This window comes from Callorhinchus milii, unplaced genomic scaffold, assembly GCF_018977255.1.
Source record: "Callorhinchus milii isolate IMCB2004 unplaced genomic scaffold, IMCB_Cmil_1.0 Scaffold4, whole genome shotgun sequence".
In the NCBI taxonomy this organism is placed as follows: domain Eukaryota; kingdom Metazoa; phylum Chordata; class Chondrichthyes; order Chimaeriformes; family Callorhinchidae; genus Callorhinchus; species Callorhinchus milii.
In genome coordinates, this window is record NW_024704745.1 from 16,924,952 (window position 1) to 16,952,025 (window position 27,074).

Here is a 27,074-nt window from a genome sequence, read left to right on the forward strand (position 1 = left end):
CAACTCATTCAGAACTCTGTCACCTGCATACTGACCCGGACCAAACTCCATACCCACATCTCACCAGTTCTGCCCAGGCTCCACTGGCTCCCCATCACCAAACGGATCGACTTTTAGATCCTCACTCTTGTGTTCAAATCTTTTCACGCCCTGGCATCTCCCTACCTCTCTGACCTCCTCCCTCCCCAATCCACCACCCGGTGTCTCCGCTCCACTGTTGGAGTTTGCGCTTTTAGTCACTGCGCCCTGAAACTCTGGTACTCTCTTCCTCAATCCCTCTGCCTTGCCCCCTCTCTCCCCCTTTTTAAAACTTTCCTTTTCAACCATGCTTACGGACACCCCCTCCCTGCCTCGGTCTCTGAATCAGGCTCCGCCACTGTTAAGCGCTCTGAGACGCAACCCTGCATGGAGGGCGTTATATAAATGCAAATTGTTGTTGTTGTAATCCTTATGTGGACTCCTGTGTGGAGTCCAGTAGCTCAGTGGTTAGAGCACTCGCTTTGCAAGCGAGAGACCTGAGTTCAATTCCAGGCAGGGCGAAACCTTGGGCAAGTTTCCTTACTCCACACAGAGCCTAATAATAATCCCTCCAAAACCAAAAACAATAATAAATTGATCATTTTCAATCTACGACTGTTTGTGGGACACTGCTGTGCGCAATTGGCTGCTGCATTCGCCCACAAATATACGGTCAAGTCACTTTACAGTATATTCTGTGAAGCGCTTTGGGACAGTCTAGAAGACGTGAAAAGCGCTATATGGAATGCAAGGATTATTATTATTACATTTGATATAGCACTGCCCCACATGCTGCAAGCCTAACCCTGTAAAAACATCTCAAAATGCTTAGATTATTATAGACCTCAGTATTTAAGATTAACATAGTGTCTCAGTAAGAACCACATGAGTGGTTGGTGGGATGGGAGGAGAACATTTGATAGGCGGCGACTTTCTTCGGAACACAGGGGTGGTTGTAGGGCACATATGCGCGGACTTTTTAAGCCATTATATCTCAACTGGCCCTTCCTCTCGCCTCGCTCTGCTCGTGTAATATATAATATATATCATATCATATATATGTAATATATAATATATATCAGTTGCTCCTTGGGATGGGTAACCAACATTTATGTGATTAGCCTTCTGGATAATATTTTGTATCTGAAAAATATTTTTATAAGTGTTTGTGTACATGGAGTCCTGTAACTCAGTGGTTAGAGCACTCGCTTTGCAAGTGAGAGACCTGAGTTCAATTCCAGGCAGAGCGCGAAACCTTGGGCAAGTTTCCTTACTCCACACAGAGCCTAATAATAATCCCTCCAAAACAAAACAATAATAAATTGGTCATTTTTAATCTACGACTGTTTGTGGGACATTGCTGTGCGCAATTGGCTGCCGCGTTCGCCCACAAATGTACAGTCAATTCACTTTACAGTGTGTTCTGTGAAGTGCCTTGGGACGTCCTCCCGACGTGAAAAGCGCTATATCAAATGCAAGGATTAGTATTAGTATTAGTTAGTGTGCGGGCGTGTGGGGAGGAGTGGGGGGGGGGGGGGGGAGGATTTGGGGGGTGGTGGGTTTGTTCCTCCTGGGCTCATGCCCCTCCCCTAACCTCTTTTTTCCTCCACTCCCACCCCATCCCCACCACCCCAAAAAAAGACATGGAGGGTGTTAGGACCCAGAGGACCTTCAGGATTAGGCAACAGCAATGTTATAAGCCTAAATGCTTCAGCTTTTAGGGAGCGATCAGTCATCGATAGGTGACTCCAGTCCTGAGCCCTGTCCTGGTGAGTGAGTGAGTGATGGGCTCTGGTAGGACACACACAGTATCCAACAAACAGACCTGCAGACTGCAGACCTGCCTTCAGCTCAGCACACACTAACATACACACACACACAGGGTTACACTAACACACACACACACACACAGGGTTACATACACACACATACAGACACTCACAGAGGGCTACACACACACACAGGGTTACACACACACACAAACACACACAGAGGGTTACATACACACACACACAGAGGGTTACACACACACACACACAGAGGGTTACACACACACACACACAGAGGGTTACACTAACACACACACACACAGGGTTACATACACACACATACAGACACTCACAGAGGGTTACACACACACATAGGGTTACACACACACAAACACACACAGAGGGTTACATACACACACAAACACACACAGAGGGTTACATACACACACACACACAGAGGGTTACACACACACACACACAGAGGGTTACATATACACACAAACACACACAGAGGGTTACACACACACACACACAGAGGGTTACACACATACACACACATAGGGTTACACACACACACAGAGGGTTACACTAACACACACACATACAGGGTTACATACACACACATACAGGCACTCACAGAGGGTTACACACTCACATAGGGTTACACACACACACACAAACACACACAGAGGGTTACATACACACACAAACACACACAGAGGGTTACATACACACACACACACACAGAGGGTTACATACACACACACACAGAGGGTTACACACATACACACACATAGGGTTACACACACACACAAACACACACAGAGGGTTACACACACACACAGAGGGTTACACACACACACAGAGGGTTACACTAACACACACACAGAGGGTTACACTAACACACACACAGAGGGTTACACACAGACACACACAAAGAGGGTTACATACACACACACACACACACACATAGGGTTACACTAACACACACACAGAGGGTTACACTAACACACACACAGAGGGTTACACACACACACACACACACATAGGGTTACACACACACACATAGGGTTACACACACACACACATAGGGTTACACACACACACATAGGGTTACACACACACATAGGGTTACACACACACACACACACACACATAGGGTTACACACATACAGACACAGAGGGTTATACATATACAGACACACACAGAGGGTTACACAGACAGACACACAGAGAGGGTTACCCATATATATATACACACACACACACACAGAGGGTCACACACACACAGACACACACAGAGAGGGATACACACACACAAATACACACACAGAGGGTTACAGACACACACACAGAGGGTCACACACACACACAGAGAGGGATACACACACACAAATACACACACAGAGGGTTACAGACACACACACAGAGGGTTATACACACACACACACAAGTTTACACACAGAAGTTTACACACATACAGAGGGTTACACACACACACACACACAGAAGTTTATACACAGACCTACACACACATAAGTTTACAGACACACAGAGGGTTACACACACACACACACAAGTTTACACACACACACAGAAGTTTACACACACACACACAGAGGGGAGGGGAGGCAATGTTTACAGTGCAGAGAGGAGTGCACCAGGAATAAATCAACAGGAATTGTGAGAGGCAAAATAATTGCAAAGCAAAGCAAAGAGAGAGAGAGAGAGAGAGAGTGTGTGTGTGTGGGGTGGGGGGAGAGTGCAGTGGGAGAAGGAGGAAAGATTATTACATTGAAGGAATTCTGTGGGGAGGAGAGGAACCTGGACCTGGAGAGAAATATTTTTGCAAAGAGAAGTAGAGACTAGGTCAGGGAGCAACGACAGGCATAGAGTTAGCCAGGATCAGATAAACTGGAAGAGAGAGAGAGAGAGATACAGACAGATAGAGAGAGGCAGAGAGAGGGAGGGAGAGAAGAGAGAAAGAGAGACAGACAGATATATATATATATATATAGATAGATAGACAGACAGACAGACAGACAGACAGACAGACAGAGAGAGAGATAGGGGAGGGGGAGATTTGTCTCATTTTTTTAAAAAAAAGGGCAGGAAGGAGGGGAAGGAATAGCTGGAAAAATACTGATCAGGATCTGCCAGGGTGGAGAGAGATAGAGAGGGAGAGAGAGGGAGAGAGATCTGACAGAAATGCCTCACTTCACAGAAGAGGACCTGGACCATTACCTGCAGAATCAGGTGGGTGGAGAGCTGAAGTTTTGCCTTTTCTTTTCTTTGTGGTGTCAATACCTGGCGTTGTGTTGCCAGGGGAGAACTGGCTCATGTCACCAGTGGGGAAACCACCCTACATATCAAGTCAAGACAGAAGCTACAGTCGTTTTGTTGTGTGTCTGTGTTAGATCTGTTTGCAAAGGATTCAGAGGTTTTAGTGTACAAATAATTGGGAAATAATGTTACAATAATAATAATAATAATCCTCGCATTTGATATAGCGCCTTATCGCGTCGTCGGGACGCCTCAAAGTGCTTCGCAGGATGTACTGTAAAGTGGACTGATTGTATATTTTGTGGGTGAAACGCAGCAGCCAGTTTGTGCGCAGCAGCGTCCCACAAACAGCCGTGGAGTGAGTGACCAATTTTATTTGGGGGGATTGTTGGCCAGGACACCAGAAGAGGGAAAGTCCCTTCTCTTTTCGAATAGTGCCATGGAATCTTTAACATCTACTTCGACAGGCAGACGGGACCTCGGTTTAACGTTTCATTCAAAGGATGAGATCTCTGTTGATGCAACAGATCACCCGCACTGCATTGGAATAACAGATTAGATGATATGTTTCCAAGGCCCAACGTGGGGCTTGAACCCAGAACCTTCTCACTCAGCGGCGAGCGTTCTACCACTGAACCAGGCTGACACAAATAGAGCCGTATTTGGAGCACTGCATGCAACTCTGATCAACATACTTCAGGAAGAATATTGTAGCGTTGGAGAGAGTTCGGAGTAGAACGAGGATGTTGCCAGGAAAAAGTGGATACAGCTATCAGGAGATATTGAACCGGTTGGCACTTTTCTCCCTGATGATGAGAGAGGACCTGATAGAGGTGCTTAAGATTATGGATTATGAAAGGGTTTGAAAAGGTTTTTTCCAATTGTTAGTGAGTCCAAACAATGGGGTCATAAATGTAAGGTATTCAATAATGCATCGAAAAGAGAGTTTAGGAGAAACTTCTTTAAGTGGAGGATGATGACAACGTGGAAGCTATATTAAATATTGTGCACATGCATATGCTCTGTTTTCCTCCATTTTTTTCTATCACCCAATCGCCAGTATATTGACCATGGTCTTTAAAGTGCAATGGCTGGGGGACTGCACTTGGTCACAGGATCCCTGGTGTGAGGAGGAGAAATATCAGCCTGGATTTCCCCCTCTTGATCACTGTCCAGTGATTCCCACTGGAAAGTGCGTATGTGAATTGTCATGTGAGGATAGGATTAGGCTGGGGCTTGTCACTGATTTCTCCATTACTACCTGAGTAATTAACATTTCTCCAATCTAATAGCACTGACCTGGACTCTTCCTTGTTTGTCGAAGACACCTCAGTTCTCTGTGGCCAGGTGGAGGAAGATCAGAAAGAACATCTAGATAAGAGAAGCTATATCATTGGGAATACAGGTGCCACTTGCATGTGGATTTCTCAAGATTCAAGAGAATCTTCTGCTCGGAAAATATAGCATCAATTATGGTTTCAAATAGTCCTTCTTAATTTGGCTATCTGGGAGTTAATCCTTACAATATCTCCGTTCACGAAGGGTATTTGGAAGTCCAACTTGATCTTTTTATTAGTCTTCTTAATGCATATTCCCTTTTGTTCAGGTGATCTCAGATTTTTGACTTTGAACACATCTTGTTTGTTGCCTTGTTCCCTGTTGATAGAACTACAGGTATCAAGTTGCCAATTTTCCTTGCCTGGGTTTCTACAATCATTGAGCTGTCTTTCATACACAGCTTGATAAGATTGTTACCTAGAAATGTTTTCTAATTAAGAGACTTTCTGACGCAATTGAAAGACGTGTAGAGTAAACCTCACATAAGTCGTATCAGTTGGGACCGTACATTTAGCATAACTTATGCAAAGTATGAGTTATGTCAAATTTCCATAGGATATAAACTTTTGAATGGGCAGATGTATGACTTATGCGATTATACAATTTATACAGATCAGACTTATGAGAGTTTTATTGTACACAATATTATCAGTTCCTCAGGTGATTCTCAGTAAAGCCGTTATATTGGAGTAACTGACACATGTTTACAAAGCACTGTTATTTGGATCTGGTTTGCTAAATATTTGACCATTTTATACAGCTCTATATTGACCAAAGCATATAAAGCAGATGTGAGTTTCACGGCAATTTGTGGATGTAAAATGATGCGTGTTGCGCATAGACAAACTAAGTAAATACAGTTTTTTATTATTGGACTGCTGAGGCTACAATGATGATGTTTTCTCATCCCAACAAACATTTAACACTAATTTACCAATTACACAATAATATTTTTGCGAAAGGTGTAATCACAAATAAAAGTTGCAATCTTATTGTTTATTTACATGTTACCTCTGTAACATGTAGCACAGTCTGTTCTGCTTAGCCCCACTCTATCCAACTAAGGAAACAATCAGAAATGAAGCACCTAAATATTGACTAGCCACAAGTCAACAATATTGACAAAAGCTGTGAAAATGTCCACAGTTCTCAAGGAATACATAGCCCATAGATTACCTGTAAATACAGTAGAGAAGCTTCACTCTGAATTCTGTACCTAACTTGGATGTGGTTATTGCTAGTAATGGTGTGGGACATTGCAGTAGTTAGTCCAATGTGTGCTGTGTGTGTTTGTGGTAGATATGAAGCAAGAGTGCTCGAACTCTGGAACGCTCTCCCTCAATCCCTCCTCCTAGCCCCCTTTCCCCTTTTTCAATTCCCTCCTGAAAACCTTCCTTTTTGACCGTACTTACAGTCACTTCTCCCCCACCAACCCCACCTCCAGCCTGGAGTCAGGCTCTGCTGCTGTTAAGCTCTCTGAGACGCTACCCTGCATGGAGGGTGCCATATAAATGCAAGCTGTTGTATGCTTGCAATCAAGCTGTTAAAAAAAGCATACGGGATACTCGGCTTTATAAATAGGGGCATAGAATACAAAAGTCAGGAAGTTACGATGATATAAAACGCTGGTTAGGCCTCAGCTAGAGTACTGTGTTCAGTTCTGGGCCCCCCACTTTAGGAAGGATGTCAAGGCATTGGAGAGGGTGCAAAGGAGATTTACCAGAATGGTACCAGGAATGAGGGACTTCAGTTATCAGGAGAGGCTAGAGAAGCTAGGATTATTCTCTGTGGAACAGAGAAGGTTAAGAGGAGACTTAATAGAAATTTTCAAAATTATGAGGGGATTCGATAGGGTGAACGAGGAGAAATGATTTCCACTGGCCGGTGGGTCGGTAATCTGAGGACACTGACTTAAAATAGTTGTTAAAAGTAACAGAGAAGAGGTGAGGAGAATTTTTTTCACACAGCGAGTTGTTCAGATCTGGAATGCATTGCCTGAAAGGGTGGTGGAAGCCGATTTGAAAGCAACTTTTAAGAGAGAAATAGATAATTATTTGGGAAGGACAAGTTTGCAGGGCTATGGGGAGAGAGCGGGGTAGTGGGATTGAATTGGATAGCTCTTTTCAAAGAGCTGGCACAGACACGATGGGCCGAATGGCCTCCTTCTGTGCTGTACAATTCTATGATTCTATGGAATTTGCTTCTTCTGACTTCAGAGAAGGGAGTTTCTACTGGTGTCCTGGCCAACAACCCCGCAAGTAAAATTGGTCATTTGTTCCATGGCTATTCTTGGAACATTGCTGTATACGATTGGAATGTCACAGTTGCCGACCAATACATTTCAGAATAAAATCCTGTGAAACGCTTTGAGGCATCTTCCTGACATGAAAGGAACTATACCAAATGCAAGGAATATTATTAGGATGATTTATTTATTGAATATTATTTGAGTACAGAATATAACAAATTGCTTTACAGTTTTTACTGTCAAGTGAAGTGATTCTTTTTATTGGTGAATGTGGCAGGCGTTGTGTGTACAGCAAGGTCCTAAAAACAACCATAAGATGAATGACCACTTTTATTTGGTGATTGTGCTTTAGAACACTGGGAGAAACTTCCTTCCCTTGTCAAATAGTCATGAGGCCTTTGATACCACTTCAGGAAAGGCAGATGGGATCACAGTTTAATGTCTTATCTCAGTTTAATGTCTCATCTCAGTGGTTAGAGCACTCGCCTTGCAAACGAGAGACCTGGGTTCGATTCCCGGCAGAGCAAAATGTTGTCCAAGTTTCTTTACTCCACATGCCTCTGTTTACATAGCGGTAAGTAGGAACCCGGTTGAGGGTCAATTGGCAGATCGCTTTTCCGGGGATAATAATTCCTTCCAAAAACAACAATAATCAATTAGTCACTTCAATCCACGACTGTTTGTGGGACACTGCTGTGCGCAATTGGCTGCCTGGTTTCCCACAGAAAATATACAGTCAATTCACTTTACAGTATATTCTGTGAATCCCACTGAGACGTCTAGAAGATGTGATACGGAGCTATACCAAATGCAAGGATTATTATTAATATTAAGTATGGCACATTCCAACAATGCAGTGCTCTCCAAACACTACACTGGAATGTGAACCTGGACTGTGAGCTCAAGTACCAATTTGGAGCTTGAACCCATAAATTTTAGACCACGAGGCGAGAGTGCGAGCGACTGAAACAAACTGATAAAGATGTTTGTGATCTAGTGTAAGTTTAAGTACCATATATGTGTGCTATTTAATTACAAAAACATGCAATAATACAGGACACTAACTGTGGAATTTTGCTTCAAATGGCACAGCTTATTAAGGACCTAATTTTCAGTTCTCTATTGTATTTACAAGCTCCTTTTGGCAGCTTCTGCACAGTGTGGTTTATTGCTGCTATCCACCAATAACTAGCAGGCTTTGCTTTGTACCAAGCTGCCTGCAGCCTTAGTTTGCCATTTGTAGCGTTTAAGTATCACATTAGCTCTTTTTGTATGTTACTTTGACTAGAATTAGTACTTTGCCTTCAATAATTGCTGAATGTTCAGTAGATCTGACCAATTATAACCTCCAGGACATTCAATGTACTTTTTGAAAAGTATTTTGCAATTTCTGTAAATAACTTGCGTTTTTATTCGATCTGTGTTATGATAGACCCAACGTCAGCAATTTATCATAAATTACTCTCAGGCAATGTTTTGCTCAGAAATAAGCTGTTTAACATGTCTTTGTTAGGTGGATCTACGTCGTCGACAGGTTTCAAAGATTGAAGAAGAAGTTTATAAAATTGTTCAAGAATTGACCTCTGCGATCAGTGCAAAGGATGGCCGATTCCAGTCTATTTCACATTCTGGAATTAACAATGACAACATGAAGGTAAAACTCAAACTAGAATGTAGTTGAACCAGTTAAATATAAGCTCTTCAGTTACTCGGGAATTGGATTGTAATAGGTATGCACTGACGGTCACAACCACTTCTACTTGGGCACAAGAGGAAAGCTAATCTGAATGAAAAAGCCTCACACACAATTACTGAGTGAACAGATTCTACCTGAAGAATTAACATTAATAATAGCAAGATTACATTTGTATAGCGCCTTTATAATAATCCTTGCATTTGATATAGTGCCTTAACACGTTATCAAGATGTCTCAAAATACTTCACAGTGTTGTGACTGTGTGTATTTTGTTTGTCAGCTACATTTTAGCAGCTCTTCCAGCTGTGTTGTGATAGCATCCGGTCTTAACTAACTAAATATAAATAAGATCAAAGGTTTTGTGTCGACTGCACTCCAGCAGTCTAAAGTAACCATTGACCACAATCGCAGCATCTTATTTTGTAAATACTGTGAATTCAGTGCCCTGAATAAATTGAAAGGAAGAAATGCACCTATATTTCAATTATTATAGCTGCAGAATCACTGATGTTATGATTCTACCACTGTAAAGGTAAGATGTCTGCCTGAATCGGGTAGCAAAATAAACCACAATTTCACTGCTCAGCAATTCATGTGATTTAATTGCAGGAGCTATTCTAGTTATTGTCTGCCAGGATAGCCTTGCTTTACTGGCAAATAAATAAATAAGTAAATCTGAAATGGAAATTTTAAGAATTCCTTATATTTCGAGCTGTCAATCTGCAGAATAAAACGTTCTGGAGCCTGTTCCAAGGCAGTAATAGATCTCAGGGCATAATGACATTAATCAATTGTGCAATTTATTATACTCATGGCATGGTCGCAATATTTCATTGTAGACTGCATGCTCACCCGTATTTAATATACGAGGAGTGTTATTTTCTCAGTGGTTCAGTGCAGTTCAAATTCAAAGTAATCTTGCAATAATGATGTTATAAATTGAATCCTTCAGCCATCGTGCATCAACTGAGTGGAAAGTGAAATGATCTGGTCATTGTTGTCAGTTTTGACATCTACCAGCAGAAGAAAAAGCCTTTCAGAGCCAGTAATGCAGGATAGCATTAGGCCATACCAATCTCATTCATTTTAGATGATAATCTTTTATATTTTTTTATAAAAAATGCAGGGGTGTAAGTGATGACAGTGAAATATGCATCTTTGGTTCAGGTGACAAATTGCTAAAGCTTCACACACAAGGTCATGATGTGATCTTAGAGTACTTAATGAGATTTATTTTCTTATAATCACTCTTGCCTCTTAGACTTTCCATAATTTCATTTGCAAAGTATATTTTAAAAGGAGCAATATTTCTGCTAGAGCAACTATTTCATAGAGCCATAGAAATTACAGCCAAGGGAGAGGCTTTTCAGACCACCGAGTTTATACTTATATTAACTTCTCCACTGGAGTTTCATACTCTAATCCCAATTGCCTGTGCTTTTCTTATATCTTTTATAATGTTGTCTTCAATATTCATCCAATTCTCTTGTGAATATTGACATAGTCTTTGCTTCAGTAGTATCCTGTGATAAAGCATTTCAAGTTCTAGTAACCCTTTATGTGAAAATTATTCTCCCCATACTTCCTCTTAACTTTTATCCTTTCAAAACCTTTTAAAATTTAATGGTTTTTATTAGATCCTGTCTGTTTGTGGGATGCGCTGTGCGCAATTGGCTGCTGCATTTCACCCACAAAATATACAGTCAATTCATTTTACAATTCTGTGAAGTGCTTTGAGAAGTCTCAAAGACGTGATAAGGTGCTATAACAAATGCAAGGATTATTATTATTATCATCCCTTTTTCAGTGAAAATAGGTTCAATATTTTGGCACATTTTGGAAACGGAAAGGATTTTCTCCTATTGTGCTGGCTAACAATCCTCCAGATAAACATTTTTTGGGTCAGCCGGTGTCTGACGCATGAGAAACCCATCACTGCGCTTAATAGTGTCCAAACCAAATCAGCCATACATCCCACCAATACGTGGAAATTCCTGAGATATTTATTGGGGTGGAATACACACTTTCCCTGGAGGGATACATCCTGCTTACCTAATTTTGGAGAGGAATAGGTGCAGGTTGGCAAGAGTCAAAGCTTGGGGACCCCCATTGGGATACTGCTGGAGTCTAACCAGCTGAAACTGTAAAATGTGCCTTTGAAAGCGCTGTCTGTAAAGCTTTACAGTTGCTTGTCTAGCTAGGACCACCCCAAGGGCTTTAGGCTTTGGCTTGCAGAGTTACCATAGCTGAGTGGAAAGAAAGTTTAAGAATCAGTATCACGTATACAACTCCAGATGATTTAGGTGGGTTAAGAGTGTCCTAACTATAAGGAAAAATATATTCTCTAGTCCACAGATTTACAGTTTTCTCCCCCTTGAAATACATGCAATTTGATTCTATTATAAAGTTGTGGTTTGGAGTGCATAGAATCAAGACACTGTGTAATAACAATGGCTGCTATTATTGGAAGATTGCCAACTGTACATAATTTAAATGACTGCACCACATGATATATAATTATTCACTAAGCATTAAACTTGTGCAACTGTCTGGGATTTTAAGATGTAATTTGTTATCAACTGTTTTTGATTTCATCACTTGCTGTATAAAATGGATGCTAGTTGTTTTGTTATTACAGTATCCAGTATCTAGATTGAATTTTATTATCTGTAAAATTGACTGGCAAATTTACTGTGTGCAATGATGTGCTTATGGTGATGAGCCAAGACGGTGGAAAACCGCTGTCTCCTTGCATACTGATGTCTGGATAATTTATATTAGGGAGAGTGTTCAATTGTCATAATTGGGTATATTTTATGCCATGTGTAAGCGCAATTGTATTACATGTCGTGTGTGTGTCTGTGTGTGGTGTGTATGTGTGTGACATAATCAGCCATTAAAAACGATTTTTAATTCTATAGATTAACAACTGATCCTTTTTTGTTGGCTCATCGCATAGTTAAAGGCATGTTTAATTTTCTCTGAACAAATAGTGATAATACAACTGTTTTTACACATAGTTTACACATTGCATATTAGATCTCAATAATCAGAATGTTAATGCAGCAATGTGGCTTTTCTTGTCAATGGAGATACAGGCTAAATGACTTTGAACTCCTTATCTAGGGTTATCCTTATCATTTTAGCCTCTTTCTTGCTGTCACTTGCTCTACACATGTAGGAATGACTGCAAAGGGAATTAAAAAAGGTATCAACAAGACAAATTCAAATAATAAAAAAGGGGAAAAAGCTAAAAAGAAAAACTAATGGCTTACCCCGAGTTTTTTGGTTTACAAAATGCTGACTGTCATTAAACTAATGGGAAAATGTGCAACTTGGCGCTTTACAAAGTTGTTGTGTTTCAGGGTGCATGTGTATGTATGCATGTCAGCAATGGTGGAAGTGGTAGGGGGTATTCCTTGTCTGACACCACAAGCAGATAATTCCTATTCAGTACTTTTCAGAATTTCTAAATTGAGCCTCATGTTGGATCACTGTGTTCAGTCACACAGATTTACTGGAGGAAGTGAGCTAACCACTTGGCTGCTCCTCTGACATTTCCTAAATGACAGGATTTCAGCACCCCCTGTGGTTGTACAGTTCAGTTTGTGAAATGTCAGTAAAAACACTGCTAGTCATAAAGTCCCACTAATGAACATGTCTGTGATACTGGGGTGATGGATCAGCAGCTGTTTCTTAAAAATGGTGCAGCCAGTCACGATGGGTGAGATTGTCACAGACTTTCTGAACCGTATGGTGGTGGTGTTGAGCAGACAAGAGCACAGATGTAAAGATTAATAGTGCACTGATCACCAAAAGGAGCGAATCTTTTCATTACTTGGATATAATAGGTTTTCACATTTCATAAACAATGTCAAAAAGGTCACTTTTTTTTAGCAATTGGTGCAAAGCATAACCCAATCTGATTTGTTAGATATTACGTGTCCCCCCAAAAAATACCCTCGATCTCGTTGGGATTTACCAATCCTTTTGTTACCCATATTGCATTATTCATCCTCAACCTCTTTATATCAATATGTACATTGGATTGAATTTGCAGGGGAATTTCTTTCCAGTTATTCTGTACTTTATATATATATATATATATATAGCTGCATCTTTCTACCCTCCTATTCTTTGCATATCAGAACAAAACAATTGCATTTGTGTCTTTAGGACGGTGGGTTGCTGATGCACTGCAGTTCAATTGACTGTTTCCAATTATTCTCTTTAGAGATGTTGAAGAGCACATCATTGAATAATTATTCATAACCTTGCTCTAAGTGGACTTTTGGCATGACTGCAATTCCAAAGGGGATAAATGCTGCAAACATTAAAAGAAAATGTTTTTAGGATACTTTTCAGATTCAAGCAGATAAATAATTGAAGCATTGGGTTTCGTCAATTGCACTTTTTGTAACAGTTTTCATTACTTTAGCTGCTAGTGACGCACTGCACGGTGGGAGTATGCCTTCAAGCCCCCTGTGAATACAATTGCTTTGATGCCATCTGAATATTGCTTTAAATCAATTTCTGCCCTCTTTATTTGCTGGCTTGCAAGAGGAGCAGAACAAGGCAGCCTTTTTTTGTTTTTGGAAACTAATCTATTCAGCATCCTCCATTGATGCATACTTTTTTTGGCGGGGGGTGTGGGGGGGTGGCATTTGAGACCTAAAATTTCTCATTGTTTTAGCTTTAAACCTTCATGACCTGTTGTCATGAAATTTCAGGTTTTGCAAAATTTTGAAAAATGCTTGAAAAATGTGTTCATAGTTTGGGAGCCAGTCTTCTGCCATTCAGAAATGAAGAAAAATGACTTCCAAAATTTTGACTGAATTTACTAAAATGTTAAGACAATGGCCTCAAAACTAAGACCATTTGATTTTTGGATATCTATTGTTCTGATAGCACTGCAGGTCGCCAGATTGGTTTGGATGAAGAAGGCCTTGCTGCCCACCCGATCTCATCCTTCCTGAACACCCTCCTACTGCTATTCATTTGCTGGATAAATACAGGGGTCTCCCATTTACAGTTTGTCAAGCCTATCGCAAAAATCGTATCAAGTTAAAGGGTACGTGCGCTTTGTGACACAGATCTTAGAATGCTTAATAAAAGAGAAATAAATAGATACAGTCAGGGGTTTAAAAACAACTTATTAAAGCCTGTCATGCTTGTTAATTTAGGCTTGGATGAATGCACAACACATTGCTTTGCTTTTTAGTCCAAATGAAAATGTCAGTGTTTCAATGTGGGCAGGTATCGTTCCTTTCGTTTGCAAAAGGAACAAATTAAATTCACGTACAGTTGTAGTAATGGGTTTAAATGTTTATCAAGCAATAGCATTTAGCAGTGAGTAATATTTCTTGTGCTTAGTGCTGACTGTTCCTACAGTTGTTCATCAATTGATAAGTCTGGGTATTATGTTATCTACTGGTACATGATTTCGAGTAAGACACATCATGATTACTCATTGCTGTTTGAATCTGAGCCAGCACTTCATCGAGGATAATGAACTACAAAACACGGCCATAGGAAGTTGTCCTTCAGTGAATTACATAGATTTCATGTTGTTGTGACAGTCATAGATAGGATGGTATCAATCAGCTAAATCCACAGTACAGTGTTCTACTTTTTAGTCAAAATGAAAATGTGAATATTTTCCCCAGAGTTTAAATGTGAGCACAAGTGGCAAATATCAACATTTTCAACTGTTGTAGAATTTCTGATGGTTGATCAATAGAATGTCATCGAGAGGTCTTTAATTTTTTAACATGCACCCTGATTTCTTAGTGAGCCCTATATAGTATTCATATAGTATTAAAATTGTTCTTTTCAGAATGGACAATGACAACAAAATGTTCTAAAAACCCTCCCAATCAGTTAAAGAATATAATTGTATTATTGTGTATCCCTGTATTGTATTTTCATATCTTTGGAAATACATTCCACAGGGAAATTTCCATGTGTCAGTGCCCATGATAACAAATTTTAGTGCAAATGTTGTAATTGTTTATTGAAGTATATGATTTGCTTATTATAAATGTCCATTCATGCATTCACTCTTCTTCAAAATGAGTATGATTTATGTAGTAAATGGTTAGATTACTGTGTGTATTTCTAATTTGTCTGGTATGTGACTTTGTTATGCCTCCTCAGCCATCATTTGTTCTGTGTATATAGACAGAAACATTCCGAGGCTTTCTTTTTGGATGAGTCCTGTTCTGCTGCAACGTGATGTTTTGATCCATCTGAATTCACTGAGATGTTGGAGCAATATTACCAGAAATGGTAGTAAAACATTCTAGCATCATAATTCTACTTATCCAAGACCAAACTTGTGAATTTAGTGCTTCCTTTGCCCACTTAGTAGACAATTCTCCAACAGTAAGTACATTTTCTATTACATACATTTAAGGGCCTTGGTGATATTTCTTTAGAACAAATATTCCATCAGAAATACTCACAGTCAAGGTCTGTACTTTTATGGACCAGTAGAAAACACAATGCCCTTGTTTGGCAAGGCCTGTAAATGTATCAATGACCCATGAATTTCCACCTATAATATTTTCTAAAATGAGTAAAATGTATTTACTTGCTTATTTATTTATTTATTTATTTATTTATTGTGTCAGTGGTTAGGTAACCACATTAATACAATGATTAAGAGCTCGCTTCAACCTTGCAGGCGGCACGAGTTCTCAGGGCAACTGCTGTAGATCTTGGTCCTTAGTTGACTACAGTGATCAATACTAAACAGCATCTCAGATTGCTCTGAACTGTCTCTGTCTCTTTGTGTCATTTCTTTCATTTCCAATGTGATCTTAGAAAGACAGTGGACTCGCTATGTTCTCTCCCATTGAACAGTTATTTTTTTCAAAATGAAAGATTTGGTTTAAAGATTCAGCAGGAGCCTTTGAATAATGGTAAGCAAAGTGGTTATTTTTCAATTGTCAGAGAAACCTGTGGGTTTCATGTTATTGTATGATTTTAATGTGTCATTAATAAAATCTGCAGCATTACAGCCTTTTCATGCAAATCTGAAAAATTGCACATTTTCAGATCTTCAGGATGTATTTTCAGTTTTGCAGCTCTCTGTCATCCTGGTGTACAATGAATATTTTATGATTTCTTTGTACTGAGAATATTTCATTTGTTTTTCTTAGGATCAGCAGGCTTTAGTGGCTAAATGGTCAGCTCTTCTGACAGGGAAACAACCCAAACATTCCTCCATCCAGGTACAAATTGCTGTGGTTAACAGCCGCAGTTTCCGCCACAACCAGTTGATCCAGCTCCTTTCTTTTTGCCGATCAGAATGTTTTAAAACCTGGTGTGTCTAGTTATGCATTCCCTGTTCAACCAGCATTGGAATGACTCTTTCCCTGAATCCACCCGAACAATTCAACCTTACCTGAATCTACCCAAACAATTTTCATCCAATAAATTGTCTATTTGTGTGGAGAATAAATAGTTTAGGCTATTTATTTACCCTTTAACACTGGCACAAATGACTGAGCCACCATTGCCCCCCAAAATTTCCTTGTTTTGTATTTCCCTAAATATGTATCAGAATGTATTTGTAGTTGTCTCTTATAAAGATAATGGGGGGAGGGGAAGCAGTTTTCGTGTATTTGTTTTGTTCCAGTAATTAACAGTTTATATATTGATTATTCTTTGATTTTTACAGTGTTTAACTGTATCTGTTTGTTTTTTGGTTATTGGAATGTCTTATCCCACAGCAATTGACCATCAGGTCTTCTTTCAAATTGTTAGTGTATCATATTTACGATCATTAATAAAAATAGATTACTAGGAAGGGTGATTGATAAACGGTACATGGATTATAATGTGAAAACACCAGCTTGCATTTATATATAATATATATGTATATACAGTATATAATATATATATATTAGATATAGCACCTTTTATGTGGTAACGTTGTGAAGAACTTAACAGTGGTAGAGCTTGATGCTGGGAAATGAGGTGATGACCCTAGGGTCAGTCAGAGAGGTCATGTCTTCGTGTGCGATCTGAAGATGGGGAAAAGAGGAGGGATTGAGACAGAGAGTTCCACAGGTATTGGCAGAAAACACGGCTGCCGATGGTGAATTGGAGGGGATGAGGGACATGTTGAGGGCCATAGCCAGCTGTGGAAAAAACAATCCTGAGGCAAATAAAACAAAAATAATGGTATAAGAACAATCTGTAAATATATTATTATACGAGCAGAACAGAAGATTTTCAATGTTGGTGATATACTAAAGCACATCATTCTTGTGTTCCAGAGCCACTAAAATGGATTACACCTATGGAGTCTGAAATTGCATGTACATTAAAATGTAATAAATGAGGGAAAAAACAAGAAAACCACGTTATTCATAGTATTTGAACCCAAGCAGACACTAGCCTGTCCTGGCTGCAGGACAAAGGACACTAGTTCAGGGTTTTGCAAGTGAATTTAGGAGATGCAGGAAGTATTTTGTTAGAGAGGGAAATCAACAACCGGAATAGGTTGTCAGATAAAGTGGCTGGAGGTCAGGATATTGACTTCTTCCAAGAAATGGCTTATTACTGTAAGGGAAAGACTAGAGTTGGTATTCAAGAATGATTGTTCAAATGGACCAGAGGACTTTTGTTATCTGACACTCCAATTAATGTGGTGACAATGAAAATAATCAAGTTTTGCTGTGTCAGAGGCAAATTAAAACTACTCTTAGCATACAACCTTTAACATTTTTTAAAAAAATCCGATCATGACACGCTAGTTTAAAAGCAGAAGAAAATACGTTGTATACAGGGTGTAAAGAGAGGTTAAAATATCATCAGAACTGAATCATGCTTTTCAATGTGTGCTTCAGTTTCTCCCCAGTTCACATATTATTGTACAATTTCAATCTCTCACGCATTACAAACAAGCCTGTTATTCATTAGTAATGACATTGGTGTCTCCACATTAGTGGTACATGCCCAATGCACAGCTGGACAACAGAAAGCCTCAGATGGCAGTTTACAGGAGGTTATGGAACAAACCCAGGTGTTTTGCCTGGGGCTGCTTCTGTGAACATCAGCTGTTTCACTGCTGCTTCTAAATTGTTCACTCGGAAACAGATTCACACATACATCTCATACACACAAACAGAAATGTCCTGCATTTAATAGTCATTAAATAATCATTACACCTGGAATATGTTATTTTGCATGTACCCTTTTCGTAAAATATAGAATGGCGTGGCCATGTGGCTAACATACAGATTTATAAGTGTAAATCGCTTTATCGTGCTGTCAAACATTCGCAATCCACATTGAAATCTGTAAAAGGGAATGCTAGTTAAATCACATGTTACTGCTTGATTAAGTGTTCTGAGGTGCTACCCTGTGTGAGGGGGTAATGGGGAGTGCTGTATAAATGCATGTCGTTGTTTCCAAGTGATATCCTGCTTTTCTCCCAGGTTGAGGCACCATCCCAGTTCGTAATTATGGTTCCGTTGCGAGGTCTGGCAGGCTACACGGAGAGGAAGGCACGACAGTGGCGCTATTATACCTTGCACGGTTCCAAGCTCATCTCACCTGTTCGTGAACCCGAGAAACTTCACCAATGGTTGGAAGTGGACCAGTTCCTCAAGAGTACTCAGGAATGGCACCAATCAGATGTCACTTTTGAGGGTGACATTGTTCCCGCTAAAGTAGTCGCCATCTTTAAAGAGCTGCTTGAGAACACGATCCAGGCTTCAAACTTTCAGGGTGAGTGGAAGATCAAAATGATTTACATGTTCTTGTGTTTTAAACCGTGAGAATATTTCACACTTGTTGATTGAAGATGCAATATTATTATTATTTCTTTCCATCTACAGTGAAAGTATTGTTTGTGATGGTAGGGGAGGCATATTATGTCACTGTTCCTTTACATAGCCTAGTTTCTTTTAGCAAACATTTGCACCATTTCTGTTTTCTGCATTCCACTGTATAATATTTTCTGCATATAATAACTTTGACTGAGGCATATAGGCAACTGACTATTGGCCATTATTAATAATCACAGTAAATCATGTGTTACTGAATGCTCGATGATGATGTAAAAATGCATGATAGAGCTTTCAGCAAATTAAAAAAAAGGGAACGGAAAGTCCCAGAGGCTTGTCATTGGGATGACCTGCTACTGGATTTTAACTATTGTTTTGTTAGGTAAAGTTATTCCAGGAAAGTTTCGGCAAATCCGTCGACTATTGTGGAAGCTATTGAAACACGTTTCCTACAAAGGAAGCGAATAACATATGTAAAACTTTACTAGGGCTCTGATGATAATCACACAAAAATTCCACAATATCCATGTAATACTACAAGTCTGACCATTCATTGCGTTCTGCCATAGCTGTGTCCATGGTCCCAGCAACTTAGGAACCATCGTGTTTTATAAACTATTATCTCGGCCATTTCGTATCCTTATCACCTTCAGCCTCATTGTATACCAAATATTTGGCAAGTCCCTTTTTAGTATATTAAAGAAAAAGGTCATTGACATACATTAACTGTTTTTGCTGATCATTTAGTTCACTCTGTGGGATAGTGAAAATGACTTACCTCTAGACTGTCTTAAGACTTAATGTTGTTATCCAGTGAGTGGAGTTTTACCAGTTGATGAAGCTATTGATATTGGCAGTGGATTGGTAAAGCTACCATCTCCAGTAGCAGATTCTGCAGAATTTCACCTCTCTGCTTCTCTGCTTCTTTACTTAAGGAATCTAAAGAGTAAGAAATAATTGAAAATGAGGGCACCAAAAATTACTACATGGGTGGGAGGTGGGTGGTGGGGTAATAGATTCACTCTGTAATCAAATTGTTCTGTTTATTATGAGATTATAAAAATAAATCTTTATTAGATAGGACCTCCTAAAGCCTGGATGTAAAGATCAGCTGTTAGATTTTCACCCTCTACCATTAATCTCTCAGATTGAAATGGTCATTTTCACTGTATTTTTACACAAAGCCCAATAGTCACAGAAAAATTTGTCCTCCTGACGTGAAAAGCGCTATATCAAATGCAAGGATTATTATTATTATTATTATTATTATAATACAGTAATGCAATTGGTCATTGCAATTGCAATGGCTTCAGATTTTCCAATGATCTTTAGAATGTAGCATTGTAGCTCAATAGGGTAAAGGATCATCTAATCCTGTTGAAAAGAACCAATGAATGCATAAATAATAAATGCATATGCAGAGCAATGCATGAGTAAAAGCAAACTGTTTACCTTGAATGTTTTACAAGATCCAACCTTTATTCTTAACTAAGAACTGCTTTTTGCCATGTATGTTCTCATTTCCCTGTGCTTTATATAATTCATATAATTCATATAATTCATATAATGTTGCTAATAAAAACCTATGGGCAAGACATCGTAAGTTCTCAGTTTAAATATGAAGAGGGAGTGAGAAAGACACTGAAACAATTAATACAGTGATTTTGTTGGACGCAACAGCAGACTGTTTTGCAAATGGTGAGTTAAAAGATATTGTAGATGTTAATTGTATAGATTTTGAATTAGTAATAGCAGTCTTGGTGAACAAATTCTCAGTGTCACTGGCTTTTAAACACTCTGGCGTGGAGGGCGCTATATAAATCCAAGTTGTTATTGTTGTTCTCTGTTCGGCTCTCTCTTTTGAGTTTCCTAATCTAATGCTTCCTTTCATTTCCTATTCTCTCTTTCATTCAGAGAATATTACTGTGTAAATGTCTCACTGCCTGTACATGAAAATGTGTGTTCTACTTGCAGGAAAAATCAGCATTTTAGAAAATGTGAGTCCATTTGTAAGAATTGCTGTGGAAACAACAGAGCAGCAGATCGAGGCAGAACTAGTACCAGCCATTGAGATCCCCAATTACTGGCCAAGCAAAGCACACTGGCCCCGATTTCTGAAACGATGGCCGTTAAAAGATAAAGCTCGATGCGTCAAGGTACCAAATCAAAGAGAAAAATGACAGAAAACTTGACACTTCATGTTAAAAACTGTTTGCATGATAGATAAATACACATTAAGATAGCAAAGCTTGTGGTATTTGACTGATTGAACCCATGTCTTTGGGAGCTGTTTTTTAGTCAATTTTGGGATTTGTTTCCAACTCCAAAAGAAATAATGATAGCAGAAAGGTAATAGGGGCTGGGCATATGTGTATTTTGGAGAAATGGGCCAGAACTTATTGTTAGTTCTGTTGCTGCACCAAGTTTTGGAGTAAGTAGAAATATGTTGGACACACAACCATATATGGCATTTATCCAATGGACTTGCACCGTAAGTATAAGCATAAACTGAAGTCTAATAATTTATAAACTACTTCTTTCTTAGCTGTCAAATGAGATTTTATGATGCTGTAATGTGTTCCAATGTATTATACTGTGTCTATGTTTAGAGAAGTTGAATTGAATTGCAGTTAATCATTTGTGATAGCCTTGCTTGCTTATATGCCAAAGGCACTGGTAGAACATATGCAGAATTATAGAAATTGAGGCATAGCAGGAGGATTTTCGAACATCATGCCTGAACTGTTGTCAACTCAACAACTGGAGCAAACTATTGTAAATCCCAATTCGCTTGTACACAGCACGATTGGTATCATGGGGCAAACTCGTTGAACTCGGTAGCCATTCCTAACATAGTAACATATATTTAATGTATCTTGCGTTTAAAATTGACCTGTTCATTTCTATGTTGCAACTGTGTCAGCTTTTACAAATATTGATATTTGAGTGGCTGAAAAGATGTCTTTTGGAGTTATTATTTTCAGTTAATCAATGTTTCATCACTTTTGGGGGCTTTGTTATCACGCCCCAACAAATGGTAGAATTACAATGAACAAGAAAACAGGTAAGCAAACATTTTATAGTTAGTTTAGAGACAAATGAGTATGATTAGGTAGTGTGCTAATAAAAGTAAAGATAAGTAAAGAATGAGGAGGTTTCAACTGAGTTTCGATTTGCTTATTTATGTAGCGTTGTAGAACTTGTTGAATACAGCCTTTAGTTATTAAAAGAACTTACAGAAAACAGGTTTCAAAGCTACATTAAGAATTGCATTTGGACACTGTGAAATGCTAAATCAGTAAATTTAGACCTGATTGGAATTTCTCTGCCAAAGTTATTAAAATAATATTTTGTGTTTGTTTTTTGACTTGGAGTTGATATGACAACAATAAACAACTATGCTATATTAGTGCTCATTTCACTATTGTAGCTTGTTATGCAGAAAACGTTTTTTATACCATTGGTGGGCAATCTATAACCACTTTCCCCTCTCCCTCTGGAGTTCTTCCATATTGCCCTTCCTTCTCTGTTTTTAGAATTTTTAAGGAACCTTAGGCAAGTTTCCTTACTATACACACCTCTGTTTACCTAGCAATAAGTAGGAACTCAGTTGTTAGTTGATTGGCAGATCGCTTTCTGGGTAATAATCCCTTAAAAAAACATGTGGTCACTCAATCCAAAACTCTTAGTGGGACATTGAGGTTCGCAGTTGGCTGCTGCATTTCGCCCACAAAATATCAGTCAATTCACTTTACAGTACATTCAACAACGTGATAAGGCACTATATCAAATGCAAGGATTATTATTATTATGAAATACGTACAACTTTGACTGCACTTCCAGTGTTAAAGGATATAATCTCATTATGCACTAATTTAATAAAGTGATTTGATTCCCAGATTTCTATACCATCCAATATTTTCATCTGAGCTGATGTCTCTTAAGATTTTGTTTTACTGCTCCTTTATTATTATTTAGATCCTATTTATTTCCTTTATTTACTGTTTAGATTCTCAGTGCTGTGCAGCATTGCAACAAGTCTAGGAAGTAAATGAACATAAATTTTACCATTCTTGCATCGTGGAGTCCTGTAGCTCAGTGGTTAGAGCACTCATATCACAAATGAGAGACCTGAGTTAGATTCCCCTCAGGGCGAAAGGTTGCGCAAGTTTCCTTACTCTACAAGCTTCTGTTTACCTAGCAGTAAGTAGGAACTTGGTTGTTAGTCGTTTTTCCGGGGGTAATAAATCCTTCAAAAAAATATAATAAATTGGTCACTCAATCCATGACTGTTGTTTGTGGAACACTGTTGTGTGCAATTGGCTGCCGCGTTTCACCCACAAAATATACAGTCAATTCACTTTACAGTATATTCTATGAAGCGCTTTGAGATGCCTCGAAGATGTGATAAGGTGCTGTATCAAATGCAAGGATTATTATTATTATTGTTACCTCGTATACTTCAATGGACAAGGAATTACCTTCACTGGTCTGGTATAACATTGTACCAATTTTTATTCTGTTCGCACAATATGTTTAAAAACAGCTTTGCTAAAAAATAATCTTTCAAACATTGTTTCCTCTTTTAAATGTCTGCAGCGATTCTCACTGAGCTTGAAGTTCCAATTTGTACTACAAAAACAGTCACTACAAGTTGACAGTGAATACTATGAAGTGTTTTGAGACATTTTGATGTTGTGGGCACTAAAAATGCAAGTTATTTTCATAAGAACTCGAGCCAATTAATAATAACCACAGCTGGATACAGTAAGAAGGCAAAACATATACACTGTTTTCCCTCACAATTCAATCTTCCCACCCATTGTCCCTGGAAACACTTATTTCACTTCTCTGTTAGAAAGACATGGTGTTCAGTCTCAATTTATTTCCCCAACTCGTTGATATTGATATTTGCATTTGCATCAATTTGCATTGTTTATTGCTGAAGCTTATTTGATGCATGAATTTGTGTACACTGAATTATATCAATTTCCACTCTCATCGGATGAGCCTGCAAGTTGGCTTCTTGGCATTTCTCTGCCCAATTTTCTGCTAAGGTAGTTGCCTTTTCTAATACAGAAACCTTCTGTTGTGAATTCATTAACAGATAAATTGTGCAGCGGATTCTTGAGGGTGGGGTGATAGGTTGGGGGGCTAGGGACAAATTTGTTATTTGAGAAGTTAAATACTCATTGAATTTTTTAATAAAAGTCTTAATGCTATTTTTCATCTTTCTCACAGTCTTTTGGATTTAATCTGTTGGCAAAATCGAATTACCACTGGCAGCTTTCGTTCACACGTGCTGAATTAGTACTTTTAGACGAGTTGGACGAAGATGGCGGTTGTCGTATGAAGTGTTTACAAGTCATAAGAAAACTGAAAGAGGACTTCTGGTGCCCTGGATCTAAACCAGTCATTACATCCTATCACTTGCAGGTACAAAGCGCTCTGGGTCGCTGCCCTGCGTGAGGGATGCCATATAAATGCTAGTTGTTGTTGTTGTAGAGTATAAATGCTCTTGAACTAACAGGACCCATTTTATGACAAGAGAGTTTCTCTCAGTGCTTTACTCCACAGCTGTTTGTGTGACATTGCTATGCATAAACTAGCTGCCACGTTTGCCCACAAAATATATATAGTTTACAGTATATCCTATGAAATGCTTTGAGACATCTTGGCGATGTGATAAGGTACTATATCAAACACACGGATTATTTATACTAATAAAACAACATTGTGTGTGTGTGTTCCCTACCAACCTGCCCGCTCCCTCCGTTCATCAGGCTCCGGCCTGCTCCATGTCTCCCGCCCGACCCGCCCTACCATTGGTGGCCGGGCTTTCAGCCTCTCTGCTCCCGCACTCTAGAACTCCATCCCATGGTCCCTTCGCCTCGCTTCTTCCCTTTCCTCCTTCAAGGCCGCTCTCAAGACCCTTCTCTTCAACCCTGCCTTTGGTCTCCCTCCCACCTCTCTGCCTTCCCTCACCCCTACACCATCCCTCCCCCATGCTCGGGCCCCGATACCTGACTGATGGCACCGTTTGGCTGCTTTTCCTGCCGCTCTTGGGCAGCCCTGGGCTGGATGGTGCCTTGTCAGAGTTGGATTGTGGTGGGTGACGGTTGCCGCAAGGTTCCTGGGTTCCATAGGATGGATGGTGGTGGCTTAACATAATATAAATTAGAATTGCAAACTCTATATATTACAGTCACAGACAAAAACACTGAAACCCTGAATCAGTCTATACTTTTTNAAGGAAAAATAAATATTTTTTATACCTAGTATTACCTGTAGTCGATGCACTATTTGATTATTTGGAAGTGATGTTTAGAATGTGCATTTAACACTTGTTATAGTCTGTGAAACTGCCAAGTTTCTTTCTAATTGTATTGCTAAGATCCTTGGTACCTTCCATCCCAGATCCCTTCCTTATATCTCCAGTAAATCTTGTCCCACTTAGGATCAGGTTTGTTCAGGTTCAGCATTTCCTTTACACCATTGGTTCATTTGTTTTATTCCAACCTGACTTTCAAATTTAATGCAAAAGTTTCAGCTGGTTGGGAAACCAGATAATGTGTTGACTCCTCCATGTGACGATGAGCTAAAATGAACATTAAGGCTGTTTTATTCTGATGAAGTGAGTTGATTTGATAACTAAAATTGCTACAACTTAATTTTGAACAGTAATAACCAATTGATTCCAGATTCGAATACCAGCCATACTATCCCCTATGACAACAAATATTGTGCAACAAATGCTTTTATCTGCTAAGCTAAATATTGAAACATGTATTCCATTCATCATATCCTTGCTCTAACTGGTGACCTGTGAGAATGGGGAATGGAGTGCAGGGTGGGGGAAGAAGGCTGAAAAATGTGGCCTTAGATCTTTGGTAGATTGGTTGCTGAAACAGTTATCAGTATTTTGACATGAATGAATTTTGTTTGTCAGCTCAGGATATCGAGAGATATGCAGCAATAAAAAGTGCAAGTGTTTAATTGCAGGGTTTCTTTTTCAGACACTATTGTTTTGGTCCTGCGAAAAATATTCACGCTCCAAAGATTGGCGGAATTTCCGGAAGTGCTTTCTTCGCTTGGTGAAGAAACTTCAGAAATGTGTGCTACAGAGATACCTCAGACACTACTTTGTGACCAGCTTCAACCTACTGAAATATACAAACACAAATGAACTGGACATGATGTCTCAGAAACTTAGCGAATTCTTAACAAACCCCAGTACCTACCTCCACTGAACCTTATTGATCTCATAATGAAATGTGACAAATTTTACTGACTTCAGGACTCCTTTATCCTTTTACCCAAATTTAAAACGTATGTGTTTTTAAGGGGTTATTAATACGATGCAAAAAGCATAATGTACTCATGGGTTAGATATGTTTTTATTTACTTCCTCCTTTCCCCAACTTCTGTGGACTTTTATTCCTTGAGAGAATAAAATTGAAGTTTGCAAATTATGCTTTTTTTAAGGAAGAAAACTAATTCTTTTTTATACCTAGTATTACCTGTAGTCAGTGCACTATTTGATTATTTGGAAGTGATGTGTAGAATGTGCATTTAACGCTTGATGAATTGTTATGGTCTGTGAAACTGCCAAGTTTCATTGAGTTCACAAAACATACTATATATCTCTGCTAAATTTCAAATTTAAATAAACATTCTGTATCTTTGATAAAATGCACTGTTCCTAACTTTTTTGGTTTCTGCATATATTAAACACAAATTCATCCACAAAACACAGTCATTCCACCTCAAGGTATAATCCCATGAAGCACTTTATGACATCTTCCTGATGTGAAAATGCTCTAGATCAAATCTAGGTATTATTAATAATAAAATTCACATGAATAATAAACTTCTCCCTGAACCTTTTATTAAAACACATTAGATATCTGTCATTTAATAAA

General features: G+C 39.0%; 1 protein-coding gene across 4 annotated transcripts; it reads left to right on the forward strand.

The window, feature by feature from the left end:
• The first annotated feature begins 3,811 nt into the window (after positions 1-3,811).
• mab21l3 (mab-21-like 3) lies at positions 3,812-26,757 on the forward strand. Of its 4 annotated transcripts, none has more exons than XM_007891597.2 (7): positions 3,812-4,043; positions 9,170-9,310; positions 16,516-16,587; positions 18,802-19,093; positions 21,127-21,308; positions 24,394-24,588; positions 26,169-26,757. In XM_007891597.2, the coding sequence occupies exons 1-7, from the start codon at positions 3,996-3,998 to the stop codon at positions 26,400-26,402; spliced, it is 1,164 nt and encodes a 387-aa protein (XP_007889788.1). In that variant the 5' UTR covers positions 3,812-3,995; the 3' UTR covers positions 26,403-26,757. The 4 variants fall into 4 exon arrangements, with proteins under 4 accessions (XP_007889788.1, XP_007889790.1, XP_007889791.1 ...); XM_007891600.2 differs by lacking the exons at positions 3,812-4,043; positions 9,170-9,310 and adding exons at positions 14,306-14,423; positions 15,533-15,736; XM_007891599.2 differs by lacking the exon at positions 16,516-16,587 and having other exon boundaries at positions 3,868-4,043.
• The last annotated feature ends 317 nt before the right edge of the window (positions 26,758-27,074 follow it).

What these genes read in the sequence shown, in the direction of transcription:
- mab21l3 (XM_007891597.2), top strand. Translation starts at nt 3,996, where the DNA reads ATGCCTCACTTCACAGAAGAGGACCTGGACCATTACCTGCAGAATCAG. An exon ending in TTAACAATGACAACATGAAG is followed by an intron (nt 9,311 to 16,515) that starts GTAAAACTCAAA and finishes TGTTTTTCTTAG; the next exon opens with GATCAGCAGGCTTTAGTGGC. An exon ending in CCAGGCTTCAAACTTTCAGG is followed by an intron (nt 19,094 to 21,126) that starts GTGAGTGGAAGA and finishes TTCTACTTGCAG; the next exon opens with GAAAAATCAGCATTTTAGAA.